The sequence below is a fragment of the Symphalangus syndactylus genome, chromosome 17 (assembly GCF_028878055.3).
Source record: "Symphalangus syndactylus isolate Jambi chromosome 17, NHGRI_mSymSyn1-v2.1_pri, whole genome shotgun sequence".
Taxonomy (NCBI): Eukaryota; Metazoa; Chordata; class Mammalia; order Primates; family Hylobatidae; genus Symphalangus; species Symphalangus syndactylus.
Genome location: NC_072439.2, coordinates 24,342,641 through 24,369,277, shown reverse-complemented (window position 1 = coordinate 24,369,277; position 26,637 = coordinate 24,342,641). Strand labels below are relative to the sequence as shown.

The window sequence follows — 26,637 nt, the reverse complement described above, 5'->3', positions numbered from 1 at the left end:
TCCAAAGGGAATTGTATGCATTTAATTATAATTTAGTCACTGTAATACAATTACAGTATTTTACAAATAGAAAAAAAACAAGAAGTATATACAATTTCAGTTAGGATATGGTGAAATGGAGATGATGCTTAATAAAGGATGTAATGCAGCATTATATTCTAGGGTTTATAGAGATGTTAATTATTTAAGGGGTTTCTGAAATTATTCTGCATCCATGTTAATGTAGGCCTTCTAAGAATGAGTAGTTCTGAGCAGAAGCAAGAGGATGTTCTACATTCATCATAGATATGAAATAGATGGAAGATTTTCTTAAATTTAATCATATTCAAGGCTTTCTCAATTATGAAAGCTTGTATGTTGAGTAAGTTGTGAAGGACGTCTGAAGTCTTTACCACACTGGACACATGTATAGGGTTTCTCACCAGTATGGATCCTTTGATGCAGAGTAAGTTCTGAGCCACGACTAAAGGACTTCCCACATTGCTTACATTCATAGGGTTTCTCTCCAGTATGAGTTCTCAGATGTTCAGTAAGGTGTGAGCCACGAATAAAAGCCTTCCCACACTGTTTACATTCATAAGGTTTTTCACCTCTGTGAATTCTCTGATGTTCACTAAGTTGTGAGCCATAAATAAAGGCCTTGTCACATTCCTTACATTTGTACGGCTTTTCACCTGTATGAATTCTTTGATGACATGTAAGTTGTGTAGCACGTACAAAGGTCTTCCCACATTCCTTACATTCATAATGTTTCTCCCCATGAATTTTCTCATGTTGAGTAAGATATGCAACACGAATAAAGGCCTTTCCACATTCCTTACATTCAAAGGGTTTCTCACCTGTATGAATTCTCTGATGTTCACTAAGTTGTTTGCCACAAATAAAGGCCTTTCCACATTCCTTACATTTGTAGGGTTTCTCTCCAGTATGAATTCTTTGATGTTGAATAAGATTAGAATTAGAAATAAAGGCTTTCCCACATTCTTTGCATTTATAGGGTCTCTCACCTGAATGAACTCTGAGGTGGTAAGTAAGTTGTGAGCCACGAAAAAAGGCCTTCCCGCATTCTTTACATTCATAAGGTTTCTCTCCTGTATGAATTCTCTGGTGTTCATTCAGTTGGGAGGCACATAAAAAGGCTTTCCCACATTCTTTACATATGTAAGGCTTTTCACCAGTATGAACTCTCTGATGGTATGTAAGGTGTGAACCAAGAATAAAGGCCTTTCCACATTCCTTACACTCATAAGGTTTCTCACCACTATGAATTCTCTGATGGTAAGTAAGTTGAGAGCCAAGAATAAAGGCCTTCCCACAATCCTTACATTCATAGGGTTTTTCACCACTATGAATTCTCTGATGAAGAGTATATTGTGAACAATAACTGAAGGCTTTTCCACATTTCTTACATTCATATGGTTTCTCTCCTGTATGAACTCTCTGATGTTCAGTGAGCTGTGAACCACGAATAAAAGCTTTCCCACATGCGTTACACTGATAAGGTTTTTCATTAGTATGAATTTTCTGATGTTGAATGAGATCAGAACTACGACCAAAGGCCTTTCCACATTCCATACACTCATAAGGTTTCTCACCAGTCTGAATTCTCTGATGTTGAATATAGCCTGGCTTTTTGCTAAAGGTATTCCTATGTTTCTTAACTTCAGAGCATTTTTCTATATTATGATTTTTCTCATGTTGAATAAGGCATGAGAGATAGCTGAAACCTTGTCTACATTCCTTACATTTGTACAATTTTTCCTTGGTAGGAATTATCCGATGAAAAGTAGAAGAGGTTGAATGACTTTCAGTGGCCTTTTCTTCACAGGTAATTTTGACACACATGTAAAGCCCTTCCTGACTTGCTTCTTGACCCTCTAAGTTGCCTTTGCACTCCATATTGTCTCCAAGACCATTGTATTGATGGTTGATAAGTTTCCCCATATTCTCCCACTGGAGTGATTCCATTTCATAAATTTCCTTTTCTGGAGATAACTTTTTGGTCGCACGACTGGATTCCAAGTCTGTAGAATAAAAAGAAAGCAAATTCCTGCTTTTGTTTACAAGGAGAAATAAAAATTCTATGGTAAAAATGATAGATGAAAATAATTCTCATAAGAATAGAATGGCTTAAACAGTACAGAAATATTTTGTGCCATTTTTCTTTAAAGGCACAAGGAGAGAATAAAGAAAAAGGAGAGCTTATAGGAAAGAAGGTAATTAGAGAAATAGGTTAAGTCAGTGGTTCTCAAACTTTGGAATGGCTTAGAGACACCCATGAGGCTTATAAAATAGTAATAAAAACACCCTCTTGAAAACAAACAGATGTGTAGCTGGACATACAATCTATCAACAAATCCTATCACCTCTCCTGTCAACATTAAGAATCTGACCACCTCCACTACCACCATCCTAGGCCAAGTCACCCCTCTCTCACTGTCATGACCTCTTAGCTGGTTTCTCTGCTTTCATCCTTGCTTCTATGATCTATTCTTCATACAGCAGCCAGAGGAATTCTTTTAAAATGTGGTTTATATAACATGATTTCCCCTGCTAAGAATCTTCCCTATTAATGGTCTGCCATCTCAGGATAAAATCCAAAGTCCTTAATATGGCTCACAAGACCCCACACAAGCTTGCCTGTGGCCACTTTTCTTATGTCATCTCCCACTTTGGCCACTTTTCTGATATCATCACTTACCACTCCCCTAATTATTCATTTGGCTCTGGTCATAATGGCCTCCTTGGTGTTAAAAAGTGTCAAGCATATGCCTACAGTTTTGTCTTTGGAATGCTCTTCCTCTAGATGTATGCATGGCTTGTTCCCTCATTTCAGTTTTCTGCTCAGCTGTCACATTATCAAAACATCCAACACACAAATGTACCTATATTGCATTTTTCACTAGTGGATATACCATTTCTAAAGTTTGACTATTGTCTGTCTGTCCCATGCGTAATCAAAGCAAGGACTTTGTTTCATATACTGCTTTATCTCTAGTGCCTAACATCATTACTTACACATTGTTGGCATTCAATATTTGTCAAGAATTTCTAAAATGTAAATGTTCCTTCATTCATAAATCTCCTTAGATGCTTCTCATAAAACACAAAGTTTGAGAATAGAGCTAATAATCTTTCAATGGTTTACCCTTGTATTTAGAATAAAATCCAAACTCCTATTCATGGCCTACAAGCCCCTTTATGATCCAATTCTTTCTTAAATTTCTCCAATTTCTTCAACATACCTTTTAAGCCTCAAATTGAGCCACTACTATCTTCAGAACAGTGCTCTAATCTTATTGGTCTGATTTAAGTTCCAAGAACATGTCAAATTCTTTCCCATTTTAGGTTTTCCATATGCTTTTCCATCTGCCAAGAATGCTCTCAAAGTGGCCACCTCCTTTGCGTGTGAAATGTCCTAGCTTAAATGTCAGCTGCTCAGAAAGACTATCCTGGATCACTTTAATTAGGTCCATGCCACGTATTTTCTATACCTGTAATTTATTCCTAATTCTTGTTTGAATTTTTGCGATTCTAAAATTTCATTTATTTATCTGTTGATCTTTCTACTCCTTAAGCTTTATATGTGTAGGGGGAAAATGCCTGTCTTATTATATAGCTAGTCCCCAGAACACAGTATACATACAATGTTTTATTCCTTTAATATAGTTTTTCACATCTTACTTTCCAATATTTATTACTTAAGGCCAAATGTTCTTATATTTCCCAAAGAAGTACCTCAAAATCCCCTAGAAATAGTGACAAGTTTACACAATAAAGATGTTATATTATTCTGAAGAAAGAAGTTGAGAAACAAGTGTACTTTTCAAATGCAGAGACACCTGTCTGATGTAACTGGATCAGCAAGCACAGGGTCTCTGACCACTGTATATAGGCTGTAGAATAACAAAGACTGGTCATGGGAAGAAAAATAAATACACATCGGTAAGCTCAAATTTAAACAGTCTTTTAGAAATAAGCCTCCGAAACTTGAGAAAACACACTTTTGCTGAAAAGCAAAAAGAAATGGTAAAAACAAAAGCAACTACCGCCCCCCCCACCTGTCATATACACAGCACAGCTCAGTTTAACACCAATTCATGTCAGCAACATATCCTGGAACAAGATAGACCCTGCTTTTATTTTCTTTCTTTCTTAGAAGGACAATATGGTTTATAAAACACTGAAAGAAATCAATGGGCTTATGGTGATTAAGGGAACACTATAAGGAATCAAATAAATTCAGTTCGGACCCAAAATAGCTACCTACGTGCTAGTGCCCTAATAAAAGTGGGAAGAAATATTAATCTAATATGATTCTGGGGTAGGAGGCACTATGAGAACACAGGATGGTGCTAAACAGAATTCTAGAGGAATATAGAAAAAGATTAGAGTACCAAAGTCTCAGAACTGTGCCCAGAATGAGGAGTACATATAAAAATGTATTCAATTAAGTAGCAGCTCTTTTTATTGTCATTAAATTAATGAAAAAACTATATGGTGAAAAAAGGGAAAACTGCAAAAGGGGTGATGAGTGAAGACAACAAAATGGAGTCTGAAAAGAAGGAGTCATTTTAGGAGGTTTCTTACATTCTTGCCCCCATCAAGTCCTACTGAATATATCTCGTAAGTAGCTCGCGAATCTGTTACCTTATCACTAACACTGCTGACACTCAGGAAGCCCAAGGCATCTTTTTTTTTTTTTTGAGATAGAATCTCACTCTATCATCCAGGCTGGAGTGCAGTGGTGCCATCTCAGCTCACTGCAACCTCCTCCTCCAGGTTCAAGCTATTCTGCCTCAGCCTCCTGAGTAGCTGGGATTACGGGTGTGCACCACCACGCCTGGCTCATTTTTGTATTTTTAGTAGAGATGGGCCTTCACCATATTGACCAGGCTGGTCTTAAATTCCTGGCCTCAAGTGATCCACCCGCCCCGGACTCCCACAGTGCTAGGATTACAGGCATGAGCCACTGCGCCTGGCCCCAAAGCATCCTGAACCACAACAAAAACCTACTCAGTAATGTTATGAGACCCTTTGTTCTAATCTCCATCTGGCAGACAGAATGGAATAGTAAATATGAAAATCACATTATGTCACCATCTTAAGATTCTTCAATAGCCTGCAAAAATTGGGGGGATAAAATCTAAACTCTTCTGCAGTATTTTTCAAACTTCTTTTGACTAAAATTTCATAGTAAGAAATACATATTATGACTGAGTACACACACTCAAACATAAAACAAGGATGTCATAAAATTATCTTTGCTATATGTATTATATATTCATATTTTGTTATTTTATCTCCTGTTTTATTAAAAACAACAAGTGCTGCTTATAACCTACTAGGTTGTATTCATAACCTCTAGCAGGTTCTGCCTGGCCTGGCTCCAGTCAACCTCTCCGACTCCCTTGTGGCACCTCTGCCTCACTAGGCTCCAGCTGCGAAAGCCTTCTCTCAATACCTCATATAAACCAAGCTCCATCCTCCTATGGCCTGCAGTACACTGTTACTTCTGCTAGGAATGCTCTTCCCTCTTCTCTCTACCCTCACTCTCCTCCTGTTTTTCACTCTTTCAGGGCTCACCTGAAACTTCATGTACCATTGCACTTCCTGAGAAGCTGTCCCCAATCCCAGGCTGCTAGCAATGCTGTTCCAGTAATCTCTCTTCTGTAAGACAGCCACTCCACCCACTGCAGTCTACAAGGAAAGCCTCCATAGCTCTGGTAAGACCTCCACATCCTGCTATTAAGGCTGGCTTCTCCACGGAGATCTCAATTTCCATAAGCTCTTAGTGTAATAGCCTTACTATCCTTAGGTTATAAAAGGAATAACCACCCACCCTCCCCTAAAAGACCACTAGAGGCCAATCCTGTAATGCCTGACATCTCTGGGTTATCTCAATTATCTTAAAAGCTTTGGCTTCCTGGGTCCTTGGTCATCACTAGGACTCTTATCCCATCCATGTCCTACTTCACTTCAAACTATGCCTTTTGGAATTCACAGTGTACTTTCTACAAAATCGTCTACAACCTCTGCCCCGCCTCTGATTATTTTCTTCACCTTCTTGATCCTTTTGAAACTTTGAGCACACTACTTGGCCAGAAACAATGTTTTCCTTCATGTCTTTCCCTCCGCTTCGCTTCACCTAACCTCTTCCAAGATAGACATAGCAAGTCAACACCAACTCACCAAGGAATCAGATACACACAAAAAAATACTCAATGTTAATTTTTCTACAAATATTCGTAATCATGACATTTACCGTCATAGAACTAATTGTATTCTGTAGTCTCTTTGGAGCAACTCTAATTCAAACTGTAATTGTTATTACCCAATGAGAAAACCAAACAGAATGATTAAACACAGGACTTTCATTTCCTGTTTTACACACTGATTGGCTCTTTACCCCTACTCATAGAATTAATCTATATCTAAAACACCATGGATTCATTAAATATCTTAATAACCTACTACTGAATTCAAATACTACCAAACTTCTGAATAGTCTCCTATAAATAGAAGGCATTATAGCATTCATAGTAAAAAAAAGAAAAACAACGAAAAAACCCACCCCTTTATATCCTCCATCTTTGATTACCAAAAGCATATGTAGAAGCCCCAAATGCTGCACCCACAGTTCTTGCAGCCACATTACTAAAATTAATAGGCTGTGGCGTAATACAAATTACTCTAATTTTAAATCTACTAACAGTATATAGCCTATCCATTTCTAATATTATCACTATGAAGAATAATTATAACAAATTCTATTTGTTCATACTAAACAGACTTAAAATCACTCATTGTGTATTCATCTGTAGCTCATACAGCATTACTAATTATAGCATTTCTCATCCAAATGCCATGAAGTTTTATAGGAGCCACAGCCCTAATAACTGCCCATGACCACACAACATCAAAATGATTTTGCCTTACAAATTCAAACTACGATTCCAGGCATGGTGGCTCATGCCTGTAAAATCCCAGCACTTTGGGAGGCTGAGGTGGGCAGATCACCTCAGGTCAGGAGTTGGAGACCAGCCTGGCCAATATGGTGAAACTCCCAGCTCTACTAAAAATACAAAAATTAGCCAGAGATGGGGTGGCAGGCACCTGTAATCCCAGCTACTTGGGAGGCTGAGGCAAAAGAATCGCTTGAACCCAGGAAGTGGAGCTTGCAGTGAGCCGAGATCACACCACTGCACTCCAGCCTGGGTGAGAGAGCGAGACTCCATCTCAAAAAGACAAAAACAATCAAAAAAACAAATTCAAACTATGAACAAATCCATAGCCAAACCATACACAAGGTTCCCCAACTTATGATACTTAGACTTAAGATTTTTCAATTTTACCCTGGTAAGAAAGCAATACACATTCAGTATGCTCCTTGACTTACCAAGGGGTTACACAGAACTACTTACAATATTTTTTACATTATCCAGAAGTAACCCCAACGTATGTTGAGGAGCATCTGTACTATTAGCTCGCAGACTACAGACATTACTTCCTTTAACAGAAACATGGTTAAGTATGGGCTAGCCTAACTGACCTAGCCTTTTGCAACAACTTTTTGGCTCCTAAGGCCAACAAATTACATCTAACCTTTAAAAGTTCAGAAAGCCACATTGTTACATATGAAGGCATGAGTTAGCAGTTGATAGCCTTACTATCAACTATTAACCAGAATGGAGAATTATTTGAAATTATATATTATGATCTAATTTTACCATTATCCAAATAGGACTAATGTACTAATTATGGCCATATAGTCCCTCTATCTATCAATCACATCACAATGAGAAAAATTCACATATCACATTAATAACATCAAACCATCATTCACATGAGAAAATATTCTCATATTTATACATCTCCTACCTCTGTTACCCCATCACTTAACTCCAAAATTATTCTAGGACCCACATACTGTAAATATAGTTTAAATAAAACATTCAGTTGTCAATCTTATATAGAAGCTTAAAACTCTTTACAGTAGTTCCCCCTTACCAAGGTTTTGCTTTGTGTGGTTTCAGTTACTCATAGTTAACTGAGGTCCAAAATATTAAATGGAAAATACCAGAAATAAACAATTCATAAGTTTTAAACTGTGTGCCATTCTGAATAGTATGATGAAATCTCACACCATCCTACTCCATCTTGCTCAAGACATGAATCATCCCTTTGACCAGCATATTGTCTAATTTTGCCATTATCCAAATAGGATCTGCCTATTAGTCACCACCCAGTAGCTATAACAATGTGGCTTTCTGAACTTTTAAAGGTTAGAAGTAATCTGTTGGCCTTAGGAGCCAAAAAATTGATGCAACTTCAAATAAAATTAATTAATTTCTTCTCTTCTATCATAATTTTACTTACCAACTTATTTTTACCAATTACTATAACTATTTACAAAAATACTCATTTGCCACCAGCCTATTTCCAACCCTAATATTTATTCATTCAGGGCAAGAAATAATTATTTCAAACTGACATTGAATGACTATTCAAACTTTAAAACTGACACTCAGCTTCAAGTTAGACTACTTCTCAATAATATTTGTACTAGTAGCTTCTTTCATCACATGATTGATTATAGAATCTTCAGTGTGATACATACTTTCAGATCTAAATATTAATCAATTACTTAAGTATATACTTATATTCCTCACCACCACACTAATCTTAGCTAATGCCACCAACCTCTTCCAACTCTTTTTTTTTTCTTCCAACTCTTTATTGGATGAAAAACAACAGAAATTATATCATTTTTACTTAATGGATGATAATATGGCCTAACAGACACAAACATAGCAGCCTCCAGGCAATTTTATATAAAAGTATTGGAGATATTTGATTCCTATTATCAACGGCATGATTGTTATACTCAAGCACATGAGAATTCCAAAAAATTTCCACACTCAACCCCAACCCTGACACTCTCTAATTAGGCTTCTCCTGGCAGCAGCAACTGGTACATCTGCCCAATTTGGTTTTCACCCATAACTGCCATCAGTGACAGAGGGCTCAACACTAGTTTTAGCCTTACTTCATTTCGGCACAATAGTTGTAACAAGAATTTCCTTATTAATACACTTATCTACTAATTGAAAATAAAACACAGTGGGGTGCAGTGGTTCACAACTGTAATGCTAGGACTTTGGGAGGCTGAGTTAGGAGGATCGCTTAGACCCAGAAATGCAAGACCAGCCTGGGCAACACAGTAGACGCAGACCTTGTGTCTACAAAAAAAAAAACAAAAAAAAACAGCCATGCATGGTGATGCACAACTGTAGTCCCAGCTACTCAGGATGCTAAGGTGGGAGGACCACTTTAGCCCAAGAGTGTGAGGCTGCAATAAGCCATGATTATGCCACTGCACTCCAATCTGGGCAACAGAACGAGATCCTGTTTCCAAAAAAAAAAAGAAAAAAGAAAATAACAAAACTGCTTAGGTGCTATTACCACTTTATTCACAGCAATCTGTGCCCTAACACAAAATAACATTTTAAAAAATCATTACCTTTTCCACCTCAAACCTAGGTCTCCTAATTGTCACTAGTGGCATTAATCAACCACATTTAGCATTTCTTCACATCTGTACACATGTATTCCTGAAACATACACTTTTTCTATGCTCTGGATCCATTATTCATACTCTGAATGATGACAAATATTCTAGAAAACTAGGAGGCCTATTTAAAACTATACTCTTTACCACGTCTTTACTCATTTTCAGAAGTCTACACTTAATAGGTATGCCTTTCCTTAAAGGCTTCTACTCCAAAGATTTAATTATTAAAACCGCAAACAAAGTATGCTAACACCCGAGCCCTTTAAATCATGCTTATTGTCACCTCCCTAACAGCTGTTGATAGTACTCAAATTATTTTCTTTACAATCCTGGGACAACCCTGCTTTTCAACTTTAACTCAAATCAAGAAAAACAGTCCCCTCCTAGCTAATTCAATTGAATGTCTTGCAATCAGTATTCTTTTCACTGAATTTTTTTATCTCCAAAAATATTATTCCCATAACTATTCCCCAAATGACTATGCCATTCTACCTAAAACTCTTAGCTCATGCTTTAACTACCTTAAGTTTCATTATAACATTAGAACTCAACTAATAACATAAAATCTTAAATTTGAATCCTCATACATACACAAATTTTCCAACCTTCTAGGTTTCTTCCCAACAGTTGTTCATGGTTTATCACCATACCTAAACCTTTCAACAAACCTAAACATAGCACCAGTTTTACTAGATATGACTAGAAAAAGTCACTCTAAAAATCATTTCTCACTTCCAAATGATAGTTTCAATAACCATCTCCTAATGAAAGTATTTTCTTCTCCTTCCTTATCTCACTTTTATTGGCTACACTCTAGCTATCTAATTTCCCAGAGTAATCTCAGTAACAATAAAGATACCAACAAATAAAGATCAACTGGCCACAGCCATGAGTCGGCCTTCATAACTATATAATGCTGTTACACCTACAGAAACTTCCTGAAGATGTCCAAACTCTTCACCCTCAAAAATTACCCAATCCTTTACATTTTCAAAATCAAAAATCACCTCCACTTCATCATAACCCGTTATTCACATAATTATAAATAACTCTATTAACAAACCTAACAATACAACACCCCAAATAACAAAACTATAACCTCAAGTCTCAGAGTTCTGAAGCTGAAATTCCACTTAAACTATAACCTGACTCTGCTACTTGAGAAAAATTATTGTTAAATGCTATGTCAGTACTGAGAAAATAAAATCTAACTACTCTATGGATGCATTATGTGCTTTTCCTGATAATAATGCACTAGTACTATTATGCTTGATTGTACATTGTATATACATGTGTAATCATACATTAAGATCCACTCCCCATGCATATAAGCATATACATGAAATTACAAACAATGTTTAACCCATTGAATGGCATACCCACATGTGTCAGATTTACCATACAAATACTGTTCAATACATTAAATCCTTTATTTTACATAGGACATGAAATTATCGATTATTCAGAGTACATTCAGTCAAATCAATCCTTGACAACAAGCTTATTACCACCAACAGGATTTCTTTAGTACTATGCTTCAAGAAACCAGCAACTTGCTTGAGATGTGTCCCACTTCTCGTTCTGGGCCCATGAAACTTGGATGAAACTATGCCTGCCATCTGGTTCTTACTTCAGGGTCATGGACTTAAGATTGCCCATTCATTCCTCTTTAATAAGACATCTTGGTGGACTAATGGCTAACCGGTCCATGATCACACATCACTGTGATGGTGTCACACACCTGGTAATTTTTAATTTAGGGAATGTTGTGATCCAACATGGCTGTCACAGACTTGATGCAATAAAGCAAACTTTAGCTGAGCTGAAATTGAATAGTCTTTCTCTACACTGAAACCGTAAAGTGTTAATTACTCCATGTTCGGTGGACATAGTAAAAAACATGACACAAACATATACACACAATTTCCGTTAATTAACTCCACGATCTCAAGCTATTGTAGTATTTGTGGATATAAGGCTTTTATTCTTGCCAAACCTCAAAACAGGAAATCTTGTATTTATTAACTACAGGTAAGGCATACATACATACACACACACACACACACACACACACACACACACACACACACACACAAGTTCATCTAGAACTAAGTTTTAGCCCAACTCCTCAAGAATTTATCAAAATCCAAAAAATAAATTAAAAATTAGGCTTTCTGGGTTAAAAGTTTGTTTTTTACTAAATTTACTAAAAAATCCACCAATAATGACACAGCATTTAAACTTAGCCATTTTTTCTTGAGAGAGAATTTTCCACATATAAGCTAATGTAGCTTAATTCACAAAGCAAGGCACTGACAATGCCTAAATGAGTTCATACAACTCTATAAACAAATAGGTTTGGTCCTGGCCTCTTTATTCATTTTTAGTAACACTTGCAACTATCTGCATTCTAGTGAGAATGTCCTCTAGATCAACAAAAATAAAAAAGAGCAGGCTTCAAGCACACTAATTAGCAGCTCGTAAAACCTTACTCTACCATACAGCCACAGAAAACAGCAATGATAAAAATTAAGCAATTAACAAAAGACTAAGTTATACTAATTTTCCTTAGGGTTGGTAAAATTTCATGCTTGCAGTCATATGACTAACCCAAATTAATAAAACTCAGCATAAAACATGTTTAAGATTATAAACAAATAAAGTTATACCTTAACTAGGTCATAAAAAGCTACAGCTAATATAAAAATAAACTATGAAGTGATTTAATATATTCTGAATACATGATAGCAAAGACCCAAACTGGGAAGAAATACCCCAATATGCTTAGCCATAAACTTAATTAAATTAACAAAGTTATTCACCAGAGTACTACCAGCAACAGCTTAAAACACAAAGGACTTGGCAGTGCTTATATCCCTTTTTTTTGTAATCAATAAACCTCACTATCTCTTGCTAATTCAGCCTATACACCGCCATCTTCTGCAAAACCTTAAAAGGTATTAAACACAAGTATTTACATGAAAACGTTAGGTCATGGTGCAGCTTATAAAACAGAAAGAAATGGGCTATATTTTCTAATTAAAGAACATTCCACCCACAACAAACTTTATGAAATTTAAGGCGAAAGGAAAATTTCATAGTAAATTAAGAACAGAGAGCTTAATTGAATAGGGCCATGAAGTACGCACACACCCATCACCCTCCTCAAATATTTCAATATATCCAAATTTATAATTAACATAAATTTATATATGAGGTAAATCATAACAAAGTAAGCATACTATATGCTTTAATAAACCAAAGTGTTTATTAAACCCAGCCTACATCTGGAAGATTTCATATTGATTTGACCACTTTGAACCAAACCTAGCCCCAAATCAACAGAACCTAACAATTATATTTATTTAGACCAAAACATTTACTCACAACATAAAGTATAGGAGAAGGGAATTTCTTCAGGTGCCACAGAAAAAGTATAATGCAAAGATGAAAGAATATTAAGGACAAAAAAAGCAAAGCTAATCCTTTATACCTTTTATGTAATGAATTAACAATTTTACAAAGAGAACTTCAGCTAAAAACCCCAAAACCAGACAAGCTACCCACAGACTAACTCATATATGTAGCAAAATAGTGAGAAGATCCATGAGTAGAGGTGAAAATCTGGTGATAGCTGGCTATTCAGAACAGAATTTCAGTTCAACTTTAAATTTACTCAAATTTTAATCAATGTAAATTTAAATGTAACTCTAGAGGGGGCACTCAAGATGGCTGACTAGAAGCAGCTAGTGTGCACCACTCTCAGGGAGAGGAAACAAAGTCGCAAGTAAATACTGTCTCTTTAAGTGGATCATCTAAAACAGGGATCCCCAACCCCGAGCCATAGACCCGTACTGTTTGGCAGCCTGTGGGGAACCGAGCTGCAGAGCAGGAGGTGAGCAGTGGGCGAGTGAGCATCACCACCTGAGCTCCGCCTCCGGTCAGATCAGCGGCAGCTTGAGATTCTCATAGCAGCTCGAACCCTATAGTAAACTGTGCATAGGACGGATCTAGGTTGCGGGCTCCTTATGAGAATCTAACTAAGGCCTGATGATGAGGTGCAACAGTTTCATCCCCAAACCAGTCCGCCCTTCCCCTCTTGCCCGACTCCCCACGGCCAGAAATACTGTGTTCCATGAAACCAGTCCCTGGTGCCAAAAAGGTTGGGATGGCACTGGTCTAAAAGACCATGTCAGGATTTACCACGGACGCCAGGGGACTCACAGAGAACAGAGAGAGAAGCCAGGCAGCCACCTTCCTGGGACTGGCATGGAGTGGGAGAAGCTCCCTAACATGGTGAAACGATGAGAGAGTGAGAGTCCCTGGGGAAGCCACACTTCCCACATGGCCCTTTGCAATCCTGGGCACAGGAGGAACCCCCAACTCCCATCACTAGGCCACTAGACCAACACAGAAAGCCACCTAGAGTTTTTGCAGAGGCACTGCTCAAGCCCATGTGGAGCACCACAAGCCCCGGATCCCGGAGCAGCTTGGTGCCAGCTGCCATAACCCCAGTGGAAGCTGCAGTCACAGTGCTGAGGGGTGGTCAGAATGCCCAGCCCCTCCTCGCCAGGCAAGGCTCGGCTTCACCCTGCTCCTGCCTGAGCTCCCCAGCATAGCGACCCTGTCCCCACCTGAACTCTGCAGGCAGGCACAGCTCCACATTCCCCCAGGAACCTCCCAGATAGCAGACCATGCAACCCCTGCCCTACCTCCTCTGAAGCGGCTAAGGCTCACCAGCTCAGGCTTCCAGCGCAGCAACCGCACCTCTGCAGCAACCGCACCTCCGCCTAAACTCTGGTGGCCTGCGGTTCTGTGTTCCTCTGGGGCAGAACTCCCAGAGGTAACAACACTTGGCACCTCTGCATACCCTAAACAGTGAAGTTCGGCATTGTTTGGAAGGGAGGGAAGTGCAAGTGCGCCACGTGCTCCACAGCTGCCAGTCTCCATTGCAGGAGTCCTGTTCTCTCCAGTGAAAGGCCCACAGCACAGCCGCCCTGCCCCCACCTGAACTTTCACCTGCAGCCCAGAGCCCTTCTGAAAATCCAGACCCCACATACCTTGATATTCCCTTGAGCTTCCACCACCTAAGTGTTCTGTAGGACCCTGCATGAGAGTTTGACCAGTGACCTGGAAACCAACCTGTCCCGCCTCCCCACATCATAGCCAGCACCTGAACTCTGGGCTAGCCCGGCTGCAGTCCAGCCCCTTCAGGTCTCACACAGGCTGTCCAGTGGGCCAGCTAGGGGCCTGGGAACTGGGGAACTACTTGCCCCATTCCAACTCTGCTGGCGCCTGACCATTTCCCCCAGGGCCTGAGGTCAGACCAACCCAACCAGCTGACACCAGCACAACACCCATTCACACAGGCCCTGTGGAGGAGGCCCCTTCTACAGGAAGCAGCAGTACTGTGACATCAGAAAACAGGTGAGCCTTAACCAATGGGGAAAGGATTCCCTATTCAATAAACTGGAATAACTGGCTAGCCATATGCAGAAGAATGAAACTGGACCCCTACCTTTCACCATATAAAATAACTCAAGATGGCCTGATCTAGTACATGCAGAAGCCTCTGAAGATCTTACCATTTTCTCATTACATTTTGCAGGTGTTTCATCAATTTTCAGAGCTACTAATTTTAATTTTATTACAATTATAAAGCCACCAGCCATATCTAATACCAGACACCACTATTAATTGCAGCTGTGCTTTTATTACTCTCTCTCCCAGTACTAGCAACCAGAATCACCATACTACTGACAGACCATAACCTTAATACACTTTTTTTGATCCAGCTGGAGGAGGAGATCCAATTTTAGACCAACATTTATTCTGATTTTTTTGTCTATCCAAAAGTGTACATTCTTATTTTACCAGGTTTTGGAATAATCTCACATATTGCTACCTATTCTGGAAAAAAAAGAACCATTTGATTATATAGAAATAATATGACCCATAATATCAATTTAGCTCATAAGCTTTATCGTATGAGACTGTATTTACAGCACGGATAGACATTGATACCTGAATGTATTTTACACTAGCTACTATAATTATTGCTATTCCAACAGGAGTTAAAGTATTTAACTGACTAGCAATCCTACATGGAGGTAATACTAAATGATCTCCAGCTATATTATGAGGTTTAGGCTTTATTTTCCTGCTGACAGTTGGAGGCCTAACAGGAACTCTTCTAACTCATCAGCAGACATCAATCCTCATGATATATACTATGCCATAGCACGTTTCTAACATGTTCTATCAATAGCTGCAGTCTTCACCATTACAGGATTTATTCACTGATTCCCATATTTTCAGGTTATACACTCAACCTGAGCCAAAATCCATTTTGTATTTGTAGGTGTTAGCTTGACTTCCTTTCCACAACATTTTCTTGATTTATCAGGCATGCCATGACAATAACTATATTGATGGATATACAACATGAAATACCATCTGCTATGGTTTGGATGTGGTTTGTACCCACCAAATCTCATGTTGAAATTTAGTCCCCAGTATGGCGTCTTGGGAGATGGGGTTTAGTGGGAGGTGCTTGGGTCATGGGGACTGGTCCCCGAGAACAGGTTAATGCCCTCCCTCAAGGGTCACTGAGCTCTCACTCTACTGGTTCTCAAGGGAGCTGGTTTTTAAAAAAGCCTGTCACCTTTCCCCTCTCTCTCCATGTGATCTCTGCACATATCCTTCACCTTCCATCATGAATGGAAGCAGCCTGAGGTCCTCACCAGAAGCCAAACAGACATAGGTGCCATGCTTCTTGTACAGCCTGCAGAACCACGAGCCAAATAAACCTCTTGTCTGTATAAATTACCCAGCCTCAGGTATCCTTTATAGTAACACAGTATGAACTAAGACACCTATTACACTTGGATTAGTTCCACTATAACACTTTGAAAAGTGACCAGCATCTATGTTTAAATACCAAAACTAGAAACATCCACATAATTTTTTTCAATAATTCTAGCACTATTTACTTCAATTAAAATTTTTGAAATATGCCTATTCTTAAAATCCATCACCAAAGAGCACTGAAGCCTTAAAACATGAGACCCCCTTGGGAAAAAGACAAGCTAAAATTTATTCACATCTTTCACTATTCCTACAATAATAGGACCATTTATTTATATTCTAATCATTTCATTCCCAAACATCCTGTTTCCTACCCCCAATTGCCAAATCCATAATAGATTAGTCTCTTTACAACAATGACTAGCACAACTTGTACTAACATAATAATACATAATGTCAAAGGCTGTTATTACCAATAACAGCAACACCTCTTAAAGCACACTTTCAAGCAACCGTCCTTTTTGACCACCACCACTTAAGTTACCAGATCATTTACCTTTATACCACCCCTCCAGCATTTTATCTCCATTTCTTTCTTTCTTTCTTTTTTTTTTTGGAGACATGGTCTTGCTCTGTCGCCCAGGCTGAAATGTAGTGGTGTGATCATGGTTCACTGCAACCTCGAACTTGGTGCTCAAATGATCCTCCCAACTCAGTGTCCCAAGTAGCTAGGACCACAGGCATGTAACATAATGCCCTGCTAATTTTTATTTTAAGTAGAGATGGGGTTTTGCTATGTTGCCCAGGCTGGTCCTGAATTCCTGGGCTCAAGCAATTCACCCACCTCAGCCTCCCAACATGCTGGGATTACAGGCTTGAGCCATTGTGCCCAGCCTACCACCATTTTAAAGATTCTCCTTTGAAAAAAAAAAAACCTTTCCTGATTCTGTGGTTCACCCTGCAGTGGACAGGAGCTGCAGGGTGAACCAGGAGAATCAGGAGAGTGTCAAAACTTCTCAAGAGGTATGCATGCTTCCTGTCTATACCTTTTGCTTTTCTTTCTCTCCTACCACCATAATTAACATTTTGCCATATTTCCTTCCTAAATTTGTTCCATGGATTTTTATGTAGTTGAAATAATACTGCATATATAAACTGTAATCACACTTCTTTCCCCTAATTATTACAGTGTTCTTAAAACTTTCTAAAATATTGTAAACTCGATTGGTAACTTTGAGGGTTCCTCAAATGGGCCTTCAACAGTGCCTGGTGAGTTAATTCACTGTCCCACTCTGGTTTTTATTGTTGACTTCTTTCTCACTCTCTTTTAAATACTCTACAATGAGGTTTTTGTTCCTCTCATTGCCAAACCCACCTTGTCAGGGTCACCAACACCCTTCATCCTGCCAAATCCAATAGCCAATTTTCAGCCTTACTCTTACTTGAACTCTTAGCATTATCTCTCTCAGTTAACTGCTTCCTCCTTTTGTCAGTTGGCTTCCAATACACTGCATTCCCTCTTCCTAGGTCACAGGTTACTCAGGTTAGTCCTCAATTTCCTTTGCTAGATTGTTTTCCTGACTGAATGTTGGAACATCCCATGGTTCAGTCCTTGAACTGTACCTTGCCTTCCATCTAAACCAATTCGCTCCATAATCTCATTCAGTTCCTCGGTACAGAGATTGATCCCATATTTATCTCTTCAGTCCTGACTATCCCCTCCACCCACAGGCTTCCAAATGCTTATCTAACTTCACCACACAGATACCTAATGAGCATATCAAATACATAACTCTTGACTTCCTTCTCCAGCCTTCCAAACCCTGATGCCTCTATTGCCAATCTTCAAAATAACTCCATTATTAAGGTATTAATTCTACCTTCAAAATATAGCCTGTTCTCATCACCTCCACAAATTATACCCATTTCCAAGCCACTATTATCTCTAGTGTGAACTTCTGAACTAGTCCTCTCATTAGTCTTCCTGCTTTCATTTTTATCCTCACTGTTCACATAGTACTCAGTGACCTCTAAACAAAGATCCTTTACTTGTCTGCAAAAAGTCAGCCAGGGGCTCCCTATTACACTTAGAATAAAATCTCACTGCTTGCAACGACCAGCAAGGTCCTACATGATTTGATTTCTGCCTATTTCTCTAACCTCACCTCAAATTTCCACTTTCAGTAGCCACACTGGCCTTCTTGCTGATTCTCAAACAAGTGAAGCTCAGTTTCTCTCAGGATCTTCTCTTCCCTCTGCCTGGACACATCTTTCTCTGATTTACAGCCAACTTTATTCAGGTCTTAATTCAAATGTTACCTCCCCTGAGCTATCATTCCTGGTCCTTCTAACCTATGAACATAGCAAGCTCTCAGTAGGTATGTGCTGGCTAGAGATACTTATCCAAGTTTAACTATAAAAGAGCAACCAGGAAAAAACATAATCAAAAAATAGATAAAAGCATTGTCCCCAAAAGAGACCAGACCAAAGGTAGCTCCCTTATTAAAACAAAAAGGGAATGTAAAACAGAAGAGTGGCAAATGGGAGTTGGGAGGGAGGTTCCACTGGGAACTCACAGACATAACCTTCCTGCTTTCCCTACGTCTCAAGCCTTCTTTCCACAGGCCTTTGAAGAGAGCTTCAGGCAAACACCTCAAAGTGCTGCCACCTGTAGATCAGCTGTATTATTAGCAATAGCTGACACTGTGACCAGCCTTTATTCACCTGAGCTCTGTCTTCGTTCATGGTTCTCATCAGCATCCAGGGCTCCTTTCCTTGCTCCAATAAGGCAAATACATTTGGCTTAGGGACTGCACATCCAGCTTAAAAGAAAGGAAATGGTACATGGTCATGCTAGGGGATTCTCAGATTCAAATCTAGTCCACTGGCCATCAAAGAAGGGAGACACTGACAAGCAGTGACAGAGAAAGATGTGACAGTCTAAAGGATAAGAGATAAAAAGGTACACAGTGGAGCTGTCCATTTCTACCTCTACTCAAATGTAAGTCTTTCCTTAGGGAATGGAGATCAGAAATTCACAATGAATGAGGCAGAAATTATGGGGAACAAATTCTGAATATTATGTAGGATGATCTTACCCAATGAGATCAGGTTGCTGTAGTTCTCCAACATCACATCCCTGTACAAGTCCCTCTGAGCAGGGTCCAGGCATTCCCATTCCTCCTGAGAGAAGTCAATGGCCACATCTCTGAAAGTCACCAACAACTGAAACAACAAATCCATTACTTGTGAAAATACAGGAATGATTCTGAAGTGAAATGAGAAGAAAATGGAGGAGGTAATTGAAGGAAGCAAGTAACACAAAACAACAGGAAATTGGTTGCCTAAACCATAGTATTAACATGATTCTCTATCATTCCTATTGCCACAGATAAAACTTCCTCTGTACAATAGAACAATTCCATTATCCAGAAAGGTCTGAGAATTTAAAATGCCAGATGTGTGCAGTTTCTTGATTGAATACTGCAAGCGTTTTTTTCACAACAGGTTTTAATTGCACGCAGATTAGGCTTTCAAATCCTCAATAACTAATATACTCTCAATTAATACAAGTTCTTGCTCTCCATTCTGCCTTTAAAGAAAAAGACTTTTAAAAAGATGTTTTCCAAACAGTGTTTACCAAATCTCTAGGTTAGAAAATAAAATTTGAATATAACTTAAGAATTTTTTGAAGACTCAGATTCATCAAGTTATAATATTATGTCACAGAATAGAAAGGACATATTTCCATTTTACATACAAAATGATCGGCTTATTTGGGAGTATTTGAATTAGACAAATTCTCTAATGTCTTTGAGCTCTCAGAATCTATAATTCTTGAGAGTATGCATCTGGCATGTTTTATGTGCTCCTATTTTCCATGTTCCTATGCTACAGCAAGGTACTGGATGCCAGTCCAGGCACACAGAGACATCACTCTGAACTGGTACATTCCGGGAAATCCCAAGGTGAACTTGACTATGATCATCCTCTCTCACTGGTTCCTGGGCAAAAGGGTTGTGGAAGGCAGAATAAAGGCCCCCCAGACATGTCCACAACCTAATCCCTGAAACAGTAACAGTACTGACTCAATGTTAAAGAAAAGCTTGCTTGCTTAAATGTAATTATTACTTTCCTTGACTTTGTAGATTATTCAGTAAGAACAGTCTCAGGAAAACAGGACCTTCAACAGAGATAAGAGAATTAAAATACGCAGACTAACAACTCTGGGAATGGGCTGACCAGCCTGATAAGAATAGGCTGACAGCACCTACAGAAGGCCACAAAACACTGACCAAGAAAGCAATGATCAACAAAGCAATGACCTGAGACTGCACATTTCACAAGAATGTTTTGATCATCATTTTTTCTAATTTCCCTTAAAAACCCCTGATATGGAGACAGAACTCGGTGGTCTTTGAACACTAGTTCACTGCCTCCCCTGGGTTGTTGGATTCCTGAATAAAGCTAACCTTCCTTTCACCAATGCTCATCTCTTGAGCTTTCAAGTGACAAGTGGTCTGGACCTGAATTTCAGTACAAAACCTACATATACCTTACCTTACATGGCAAAGGGGACTTTAGAAGTGCAATTAAATTAAGGATCTTGAGAGGGGGTTATCCTAGATTATCTGGTTGGGTCCAGTGTATTTGTAAGTGATAGCGGGAGGCAGATGAGTAAAAGAAGGAAATGTAATGATGAAAGCAAAGGTCAAAATGTGATTGCTGGCTTTGAAAATGGATGGAAGCCACACCCCAGGGACCGTGGACAGCCTTTAGAACCAGAAAAGGACAAGGAAACAGATTCTTCAGTCCTCTAGAACCTCCAGAAGGAACACAGCTCTGCTAATACTATGATATTAGCCCTTTCAGACTGATTTCAGACTTCTGACCAACAGAAGTATAAATCATAATTATATTGATTGAAGCCACTAAATTAGTGGTTATTAGTAACAGCAGCAACAGGAAACTATCAGAAACAAGAGCCCTTCCTTCATAGAACCCCATTCCCAACCAGTTTTCAAACTTTCACAGAAAATCTTGCCACACACTAAGACGAGGAACATCCAACAAAAAAAATGCCGTCACTTTCAAATGGAAAACCCAGGTTTGTAGAGAAGATCAAATTTTGTCATGTGTCACATTTAAACACTCATCTCTACCTCACCAAACCGTGATACTAACGTGTACCAATCTTAAAAGGAGGTATTTCTGTTCCCTCAGAGCTCTGGGCAGAAGACTATGCCTGTGGACAATGTAGAATTATCTGCTGAATGAATATCTAAAAACTGTTTGGAGAGGGGAAAAGCATTGAGAAGAACTGGGCTCTCTGCTACTATTACTCGCTAGAATGGGAGACGTTTGGTAGCAATTCCCTTAAGGGACCAAACAAGGCAGGAAATTCTGGGATAAATAAATCTGGTGTTCACATTACACAACAAAATGATTGTACTTCAAGAAGGACAGAAACAGCAACTCACGTGGGGCATAGTTTTTTAGAACTGTCAGTAGTGATCAATTTTCTGGGTTCTTCTCTTGGAGGTGTGCAAAGTCCAGAGAAATCAGTGCTGGACAAGGAAAAAAAGCCACAAGATTAGACTTGGCTCACAGCCCACAAAATAAACTACTTAGAACTACCTTTACTTCTCCTCTTTTGGGAATTTGGAAAAAATCTCAGTTCTTCCACAAACCCAATGGAAGCCAGCTACTGCAGAAGGGGTTCAGGCAGACCTTTCCTTAATGTCCATGTCGAACAGGACCCTAGGTGCTGTTACTCTCCCATGGCATCTCCTCCTCCACAGTACAACAGGGGCATGCCCAGGGAGCCCCCCACCATCCCCCTGGACCCAAACACTAAGTGAGGTACTTTGCTCCCAATCTTAGGAAGGGGCCTCAGAGACCAAAATGTGGCCTCCTTTCAGACATCATGAACATCAGCTAGGCTCACAGACATATCAGGGTCAACAGATCCAAAATAGTCTCATCCCACTCCCGTGAATCTAGTTCTTTCTTGCCTGTTTACTCTTCCCGATTAAAGAAAATTCCTTTATGCCTGACCTTTGCTATGCTTGTAGATCTTACGGTTGGAGTATTCTCCCAATTACAACACCTCTTCCCTTACTGTAATGTTCCTGTGAATAAAGTCATTCCTTACCAAAGTCTGGATTTGTTTTTTTATTTCACAGGTTGAATAACTTTTGTAGAATAACAAAACAAACTATTTTAACTGTAACCTAATTCTCCAAGCCATGGCACACACAAAAGCACTGAGGGTCAAACAGGAACAACATCCACATGACAGCCAATGTGTGCACAGCACGCCCCCTCTTGCAATATGACTTCAAGATTGAGCAACTTCTCCAACTACAGCCACCTACTTGCCATAGTTTTGTAGCACTGATCCTTTTTTTTTTTTTTTGGTAGCATTGATCTTGCATACATGTATAATCCATGAACTTAACATCAATGTTGCTTGTGTGATACCAAGAAAACCCAGTAAGAGAGTAGGTAAATAATTTAAATAAGATTTTGTTGGGTATAGTTGAGCTTTGAAGCACCACAAGCCATTGTACTAAGATTTTGTCCTCCCCGCTAACCAATTTTCACCTCCTTTGAGGCAACATCATCTTCATTAAGAACACATGGGTTGGCTGCATGCGGTGGCTCACGCCTGTAATCCCAGGGAGGCCGAGGCAGGCGGATCACTTGAGGTCAGGAGTTCAAGATCAGCCTGGCCAACATGGCTACTAAAAATACAAAAATTAGCCAGGCATGGTGGCGCATGCTTGTAGTCCCAGCTACTCGGGAGGCTAAGGCAGGAGAATCACTTGTATGCGGGAGGTGGAGGTTGCAGTGAGCCAAGATTGCGCCACTGCATCCAGCCTGGGTGACAGAGCGAGACTCCATCTCAAAAAAAAAAAAAAATCCCATGGGTTAAAATAATACATATAAAATGATATAAAGATGTTAATCTCTGCAAGTTAATAGGATATTTGACATATGATATACAAGTTAAATATGACCCCAATAAAAGTACAAGTATGAAAGCAGATACATTCAATTTAAATTCAACAAGCAAGAAAATTAAAAAGAATTGGAAAAAAATGCCTCATAATAAAGAAAGCAGATATTTCAAAATGCCACTCCTATCATTAAAATGTTGGATACTGTAAAAAGGAACAAAATCATATCCTCTGCAGCAACACAGATGTGGCTAGAGGCCATTATCCTAAGTGAATTCACACAGAACCAAAACCAAATACCACATGTTGTCCTTTAAAACTGGAAGCTAAGCACTGGGTACACATGAACATAAAGATGAGAACATGGACACTGGCAACTACTAGAGCAGGCAGAGAAGGAGGAGGGCAAAGGAGGAAACCTACATACCTATCAGGTATCCTGCTCACTACCTGGGTGACTGGATCATACCCCAAACCTCGGCATCACACAATACACCATATAACAAACCTGCACGTGTACCCCCTGAATCTAAAATAAAAGTTGAAATTTTATTTTTAAAAAGTTGGATACTGCATATGAATAGAAAGAAAAGATTAATGTAACTGAATAGAATCTCTGATCTCTGGGGAAAGGTGGATTATTCAGTAAATGTTATTGGAGAAAGGTAAAATTGGAACCCCATTTTATAACATACCAAAATTAACTCCAAATATATATCTAAATATTAAAAAATGAAATTGGCAGGGAGTGGTGGCTCATGCCTGTAATCCCAGCACTTTGGAAGGCTGAGGCAGGTGGATCACCTGAGGTCAGCAGTTCGCGGTCAGCCTAGCCAATGTGGTAAAACCCCATCTCTACTAAAAATACAAAAATTAGCTGGGTGTGGTGGCGGGTGCTTGTGGTCCCAGCTACTTGGGAGGCTAAGGCAGGAGAATCGTTTGAACCCAGTAGGCGGAGGTTGCAGTGAGCCGAGATCATGCCACTGCACTTCAGCCTGGGCGACGAGCAAAATTCCATCTCAAAAAAAAAAAAAAAAAATCATAAAAATGCTAGAAGGAAAAACAGACTGTGTCCTTCTTAACTTCAGAGGGGAAAATTCTGTATCTCACAATCATATGAATAAATGTTCCTACATCTAAAAATTGCCTAAAAGAATACAAACACAGACAAATGACAAAATGGGAGAAAATATGCGCAACTTAAGTAAAAAACAGAGTCCTAAAATCCAAAGAGCTGTATTTTAAAAATCAAGAGAAAACAATCAAGAGAAAGACAAAAAAATCATTATTTTAAATGGACAACAGACCGTTCATAAAAAAGAAAAGTCAATGGCCATTCAACATTTAAAATATGTTCATCCTCATTTAAATGAGAGAAATTCAAACTGAAACTAAATTGAGAAGACTTCTGAATCCAATATCATTAAGATCCTACTGGACTAAGTTCCTTAAAGATACACCTATCAGATCTGGACACAATAGAAAAAGCAACTAACTGAAGGTGCTGGCCAATGAACTGAAGCAGTATTCCTGCAAAAAAATGCAAAAATTAGCCAGGCGTGGTGGCAGGCACCTGTAATTCCAGCTACTTGGGAGGCTGAGGCAAAGAATTGCTTGAACCCGGGAGTCGGAAGTTACAGTGAGCCAAGATTGCGCCACTGCACTCCAGCCTGGGCAACAGAGCAAGATGCCATCTCAAAAAAAAAGCACACTTGAATTGAATCACAAGGAAACATCAAACACATACAAACTGAGGAACAATCTACAAGATAACCGGCCTGTCGTTTTCAAAAAAGTCAGGATCACAAAGGATCAAAGAAAAGTCCAGGAATTGTTTTCGATTAAGAGACTAAAGAGATGTTTTAATTAAATGAAATGTTTGATCCTAGATATGATTTTGGATAGGACGCCAGAAAGGGGGCAAAAAAGGCTATAAGGAGCTGGGTGTGGTGGCTCATGCCTGTAATCCCAGCACTTCGGGAAGCCAAGGTGGGCGGATCACGAGGTCAGGAGATCAAGACCATCCTGGCTAACACAGTGAAACCCTGTCTCTTTACTAAAAAAAAAAAAAAAAAAAAAAAAAAAAAAAAAAAAATTAGCTGGGCGTGGTGGTGGGCACCTGTAGTCCCAGCTACTTGGGAGGCTGAGGCAGGAGAATGGCCTGAACCCAGGAGGCAGAGCTTGCAGTGAGCCAAGATCTCACCATTGCACTTCAGCCTGGAGGACAGAGTGAGACTCCGTTTCAAAAAAAAAGAAAAAAAAAGCTCTAAGGACAAAATTGTAACAATTGGTGAAATTTTTCTATGAACTCTGGGTTAGACAATTATTACATCTCTGCTACATTTCTTCATTTTAATAAACGAACTATAGTTATAGTCCCCTGTGCTCAGAAAATACACTAATGTAATTATAGATAAAGGAAAATGATGTCTGAAAATTACTATCAAGTAGTTCAGAAGTACATATGCAGAGAGAATTAGCAAACAAAAAAGCAAAATGTTAAAAACTGGTAAATATGTGAGGGCATAGGAGAGTTTTTATTTTTGCAACTTCTCTGTAAGTGTAATACTGTATCAAAATAAAAATTTTAAAAAGCCAATGCTATGTGAGTACTGATTTTTAATTAAGAGACTAAAGAGGCATAACCAAATGTAATCCATGATCCTTAAATATAGCAAAACATAAAAACCAAAAGAAATCTAAAATGCATTCTCTGTCTTAACAGTAGTGACAGTTACTGTTGTTTTCAAACAATTATATTTTAGAATAAAGAACATAAATTATATGTTTTAGCAACCAAGATTGTTAGCATAGAACAGAGATACAAGTATAAAATCAAACAAGAAAATACTCTAATTTGTCTGAACTATTATTATAAATTCCTGATTCATGATTTATACTTTAAAAACAAGTTATTAGCTTTGTTCCCTGAAATAGCCTAGAATAAATGACAGCCTTATGACAATGAGAAACTCTAATGTCCAGACAGTGGTCACTGTACACTATATACCACAAGAGGAATCAGAACTCCTTAGAGAAATGGCTCATTTCAGGCCTGGCACAGGAAATGTGGAAGTTGATCTTGGGATCATTTGTTCTGCCAGAAAGCAAATAAGCTATCAACTCTACTAGAATCATGACAGAAAGACACAGAACTGCCTGGAAAGGACTACCACTGGCTTAAAAAAGAGCAGTTTGATATAAAAAAGAATAATGATCACAATAGTTTGAAACATGGTATTCAAAACACTCACTCACTTTTGGGACTCCTTAGAAGGTTGTAGGGCACCATCA

General features: G+C 39.0%; 1 protein-coding gene across 2 annotated transcripts; it reads right to left on the bottom strand.

Annotated features, from left to right (window-relative positions):
* Positions 1 to 26,637, bottom strand: ZNF571 (zinc finger protein 571). Of its 2 annotated transcripts, XM_055249718.2 has the most exons (4): positions 26,602 to 26,637; positions 21,862 to 21,948; positions 19,480 to 19,606; positions 1 to 2,024 (listed from the first exon to the last, which is right to left on the bottom strand). In XM_055249718.2, exons 2-4 carry the CDS (start codon positions 21,868 to 21,870, stop codon positions 337 to 339), a joined length of 1,824 nt encoding a protein of 607 aa, XP_055105693.1. In that variant the 5' UTR covers positions 21,871 to 21,948; positions 26,602 to 26,637; the 3' UTR covers positions 1 to 336. The 2 variants fall into 2 exon arrangements, with proteins under 2 accessions (XP_055105693.1, XP_055105694.1); XM_055249719.2 differs by lacking the exons at positions 21,862 to 21,948; positions 26,602 to 26,637 and adding an exon at positions 19,106 to 19,203.

Coding starts and splice junctions, on each gene's coding strand:
- ZNF571 (XM_055249718.2), bottom strand. Junction 2,025..19,479: donor CAGCAACCTGATCTCATTGG/GTAAGATCATCC, acceptor TTTATTCTACAG/ACTTGGAATCCAGTCGTGCG.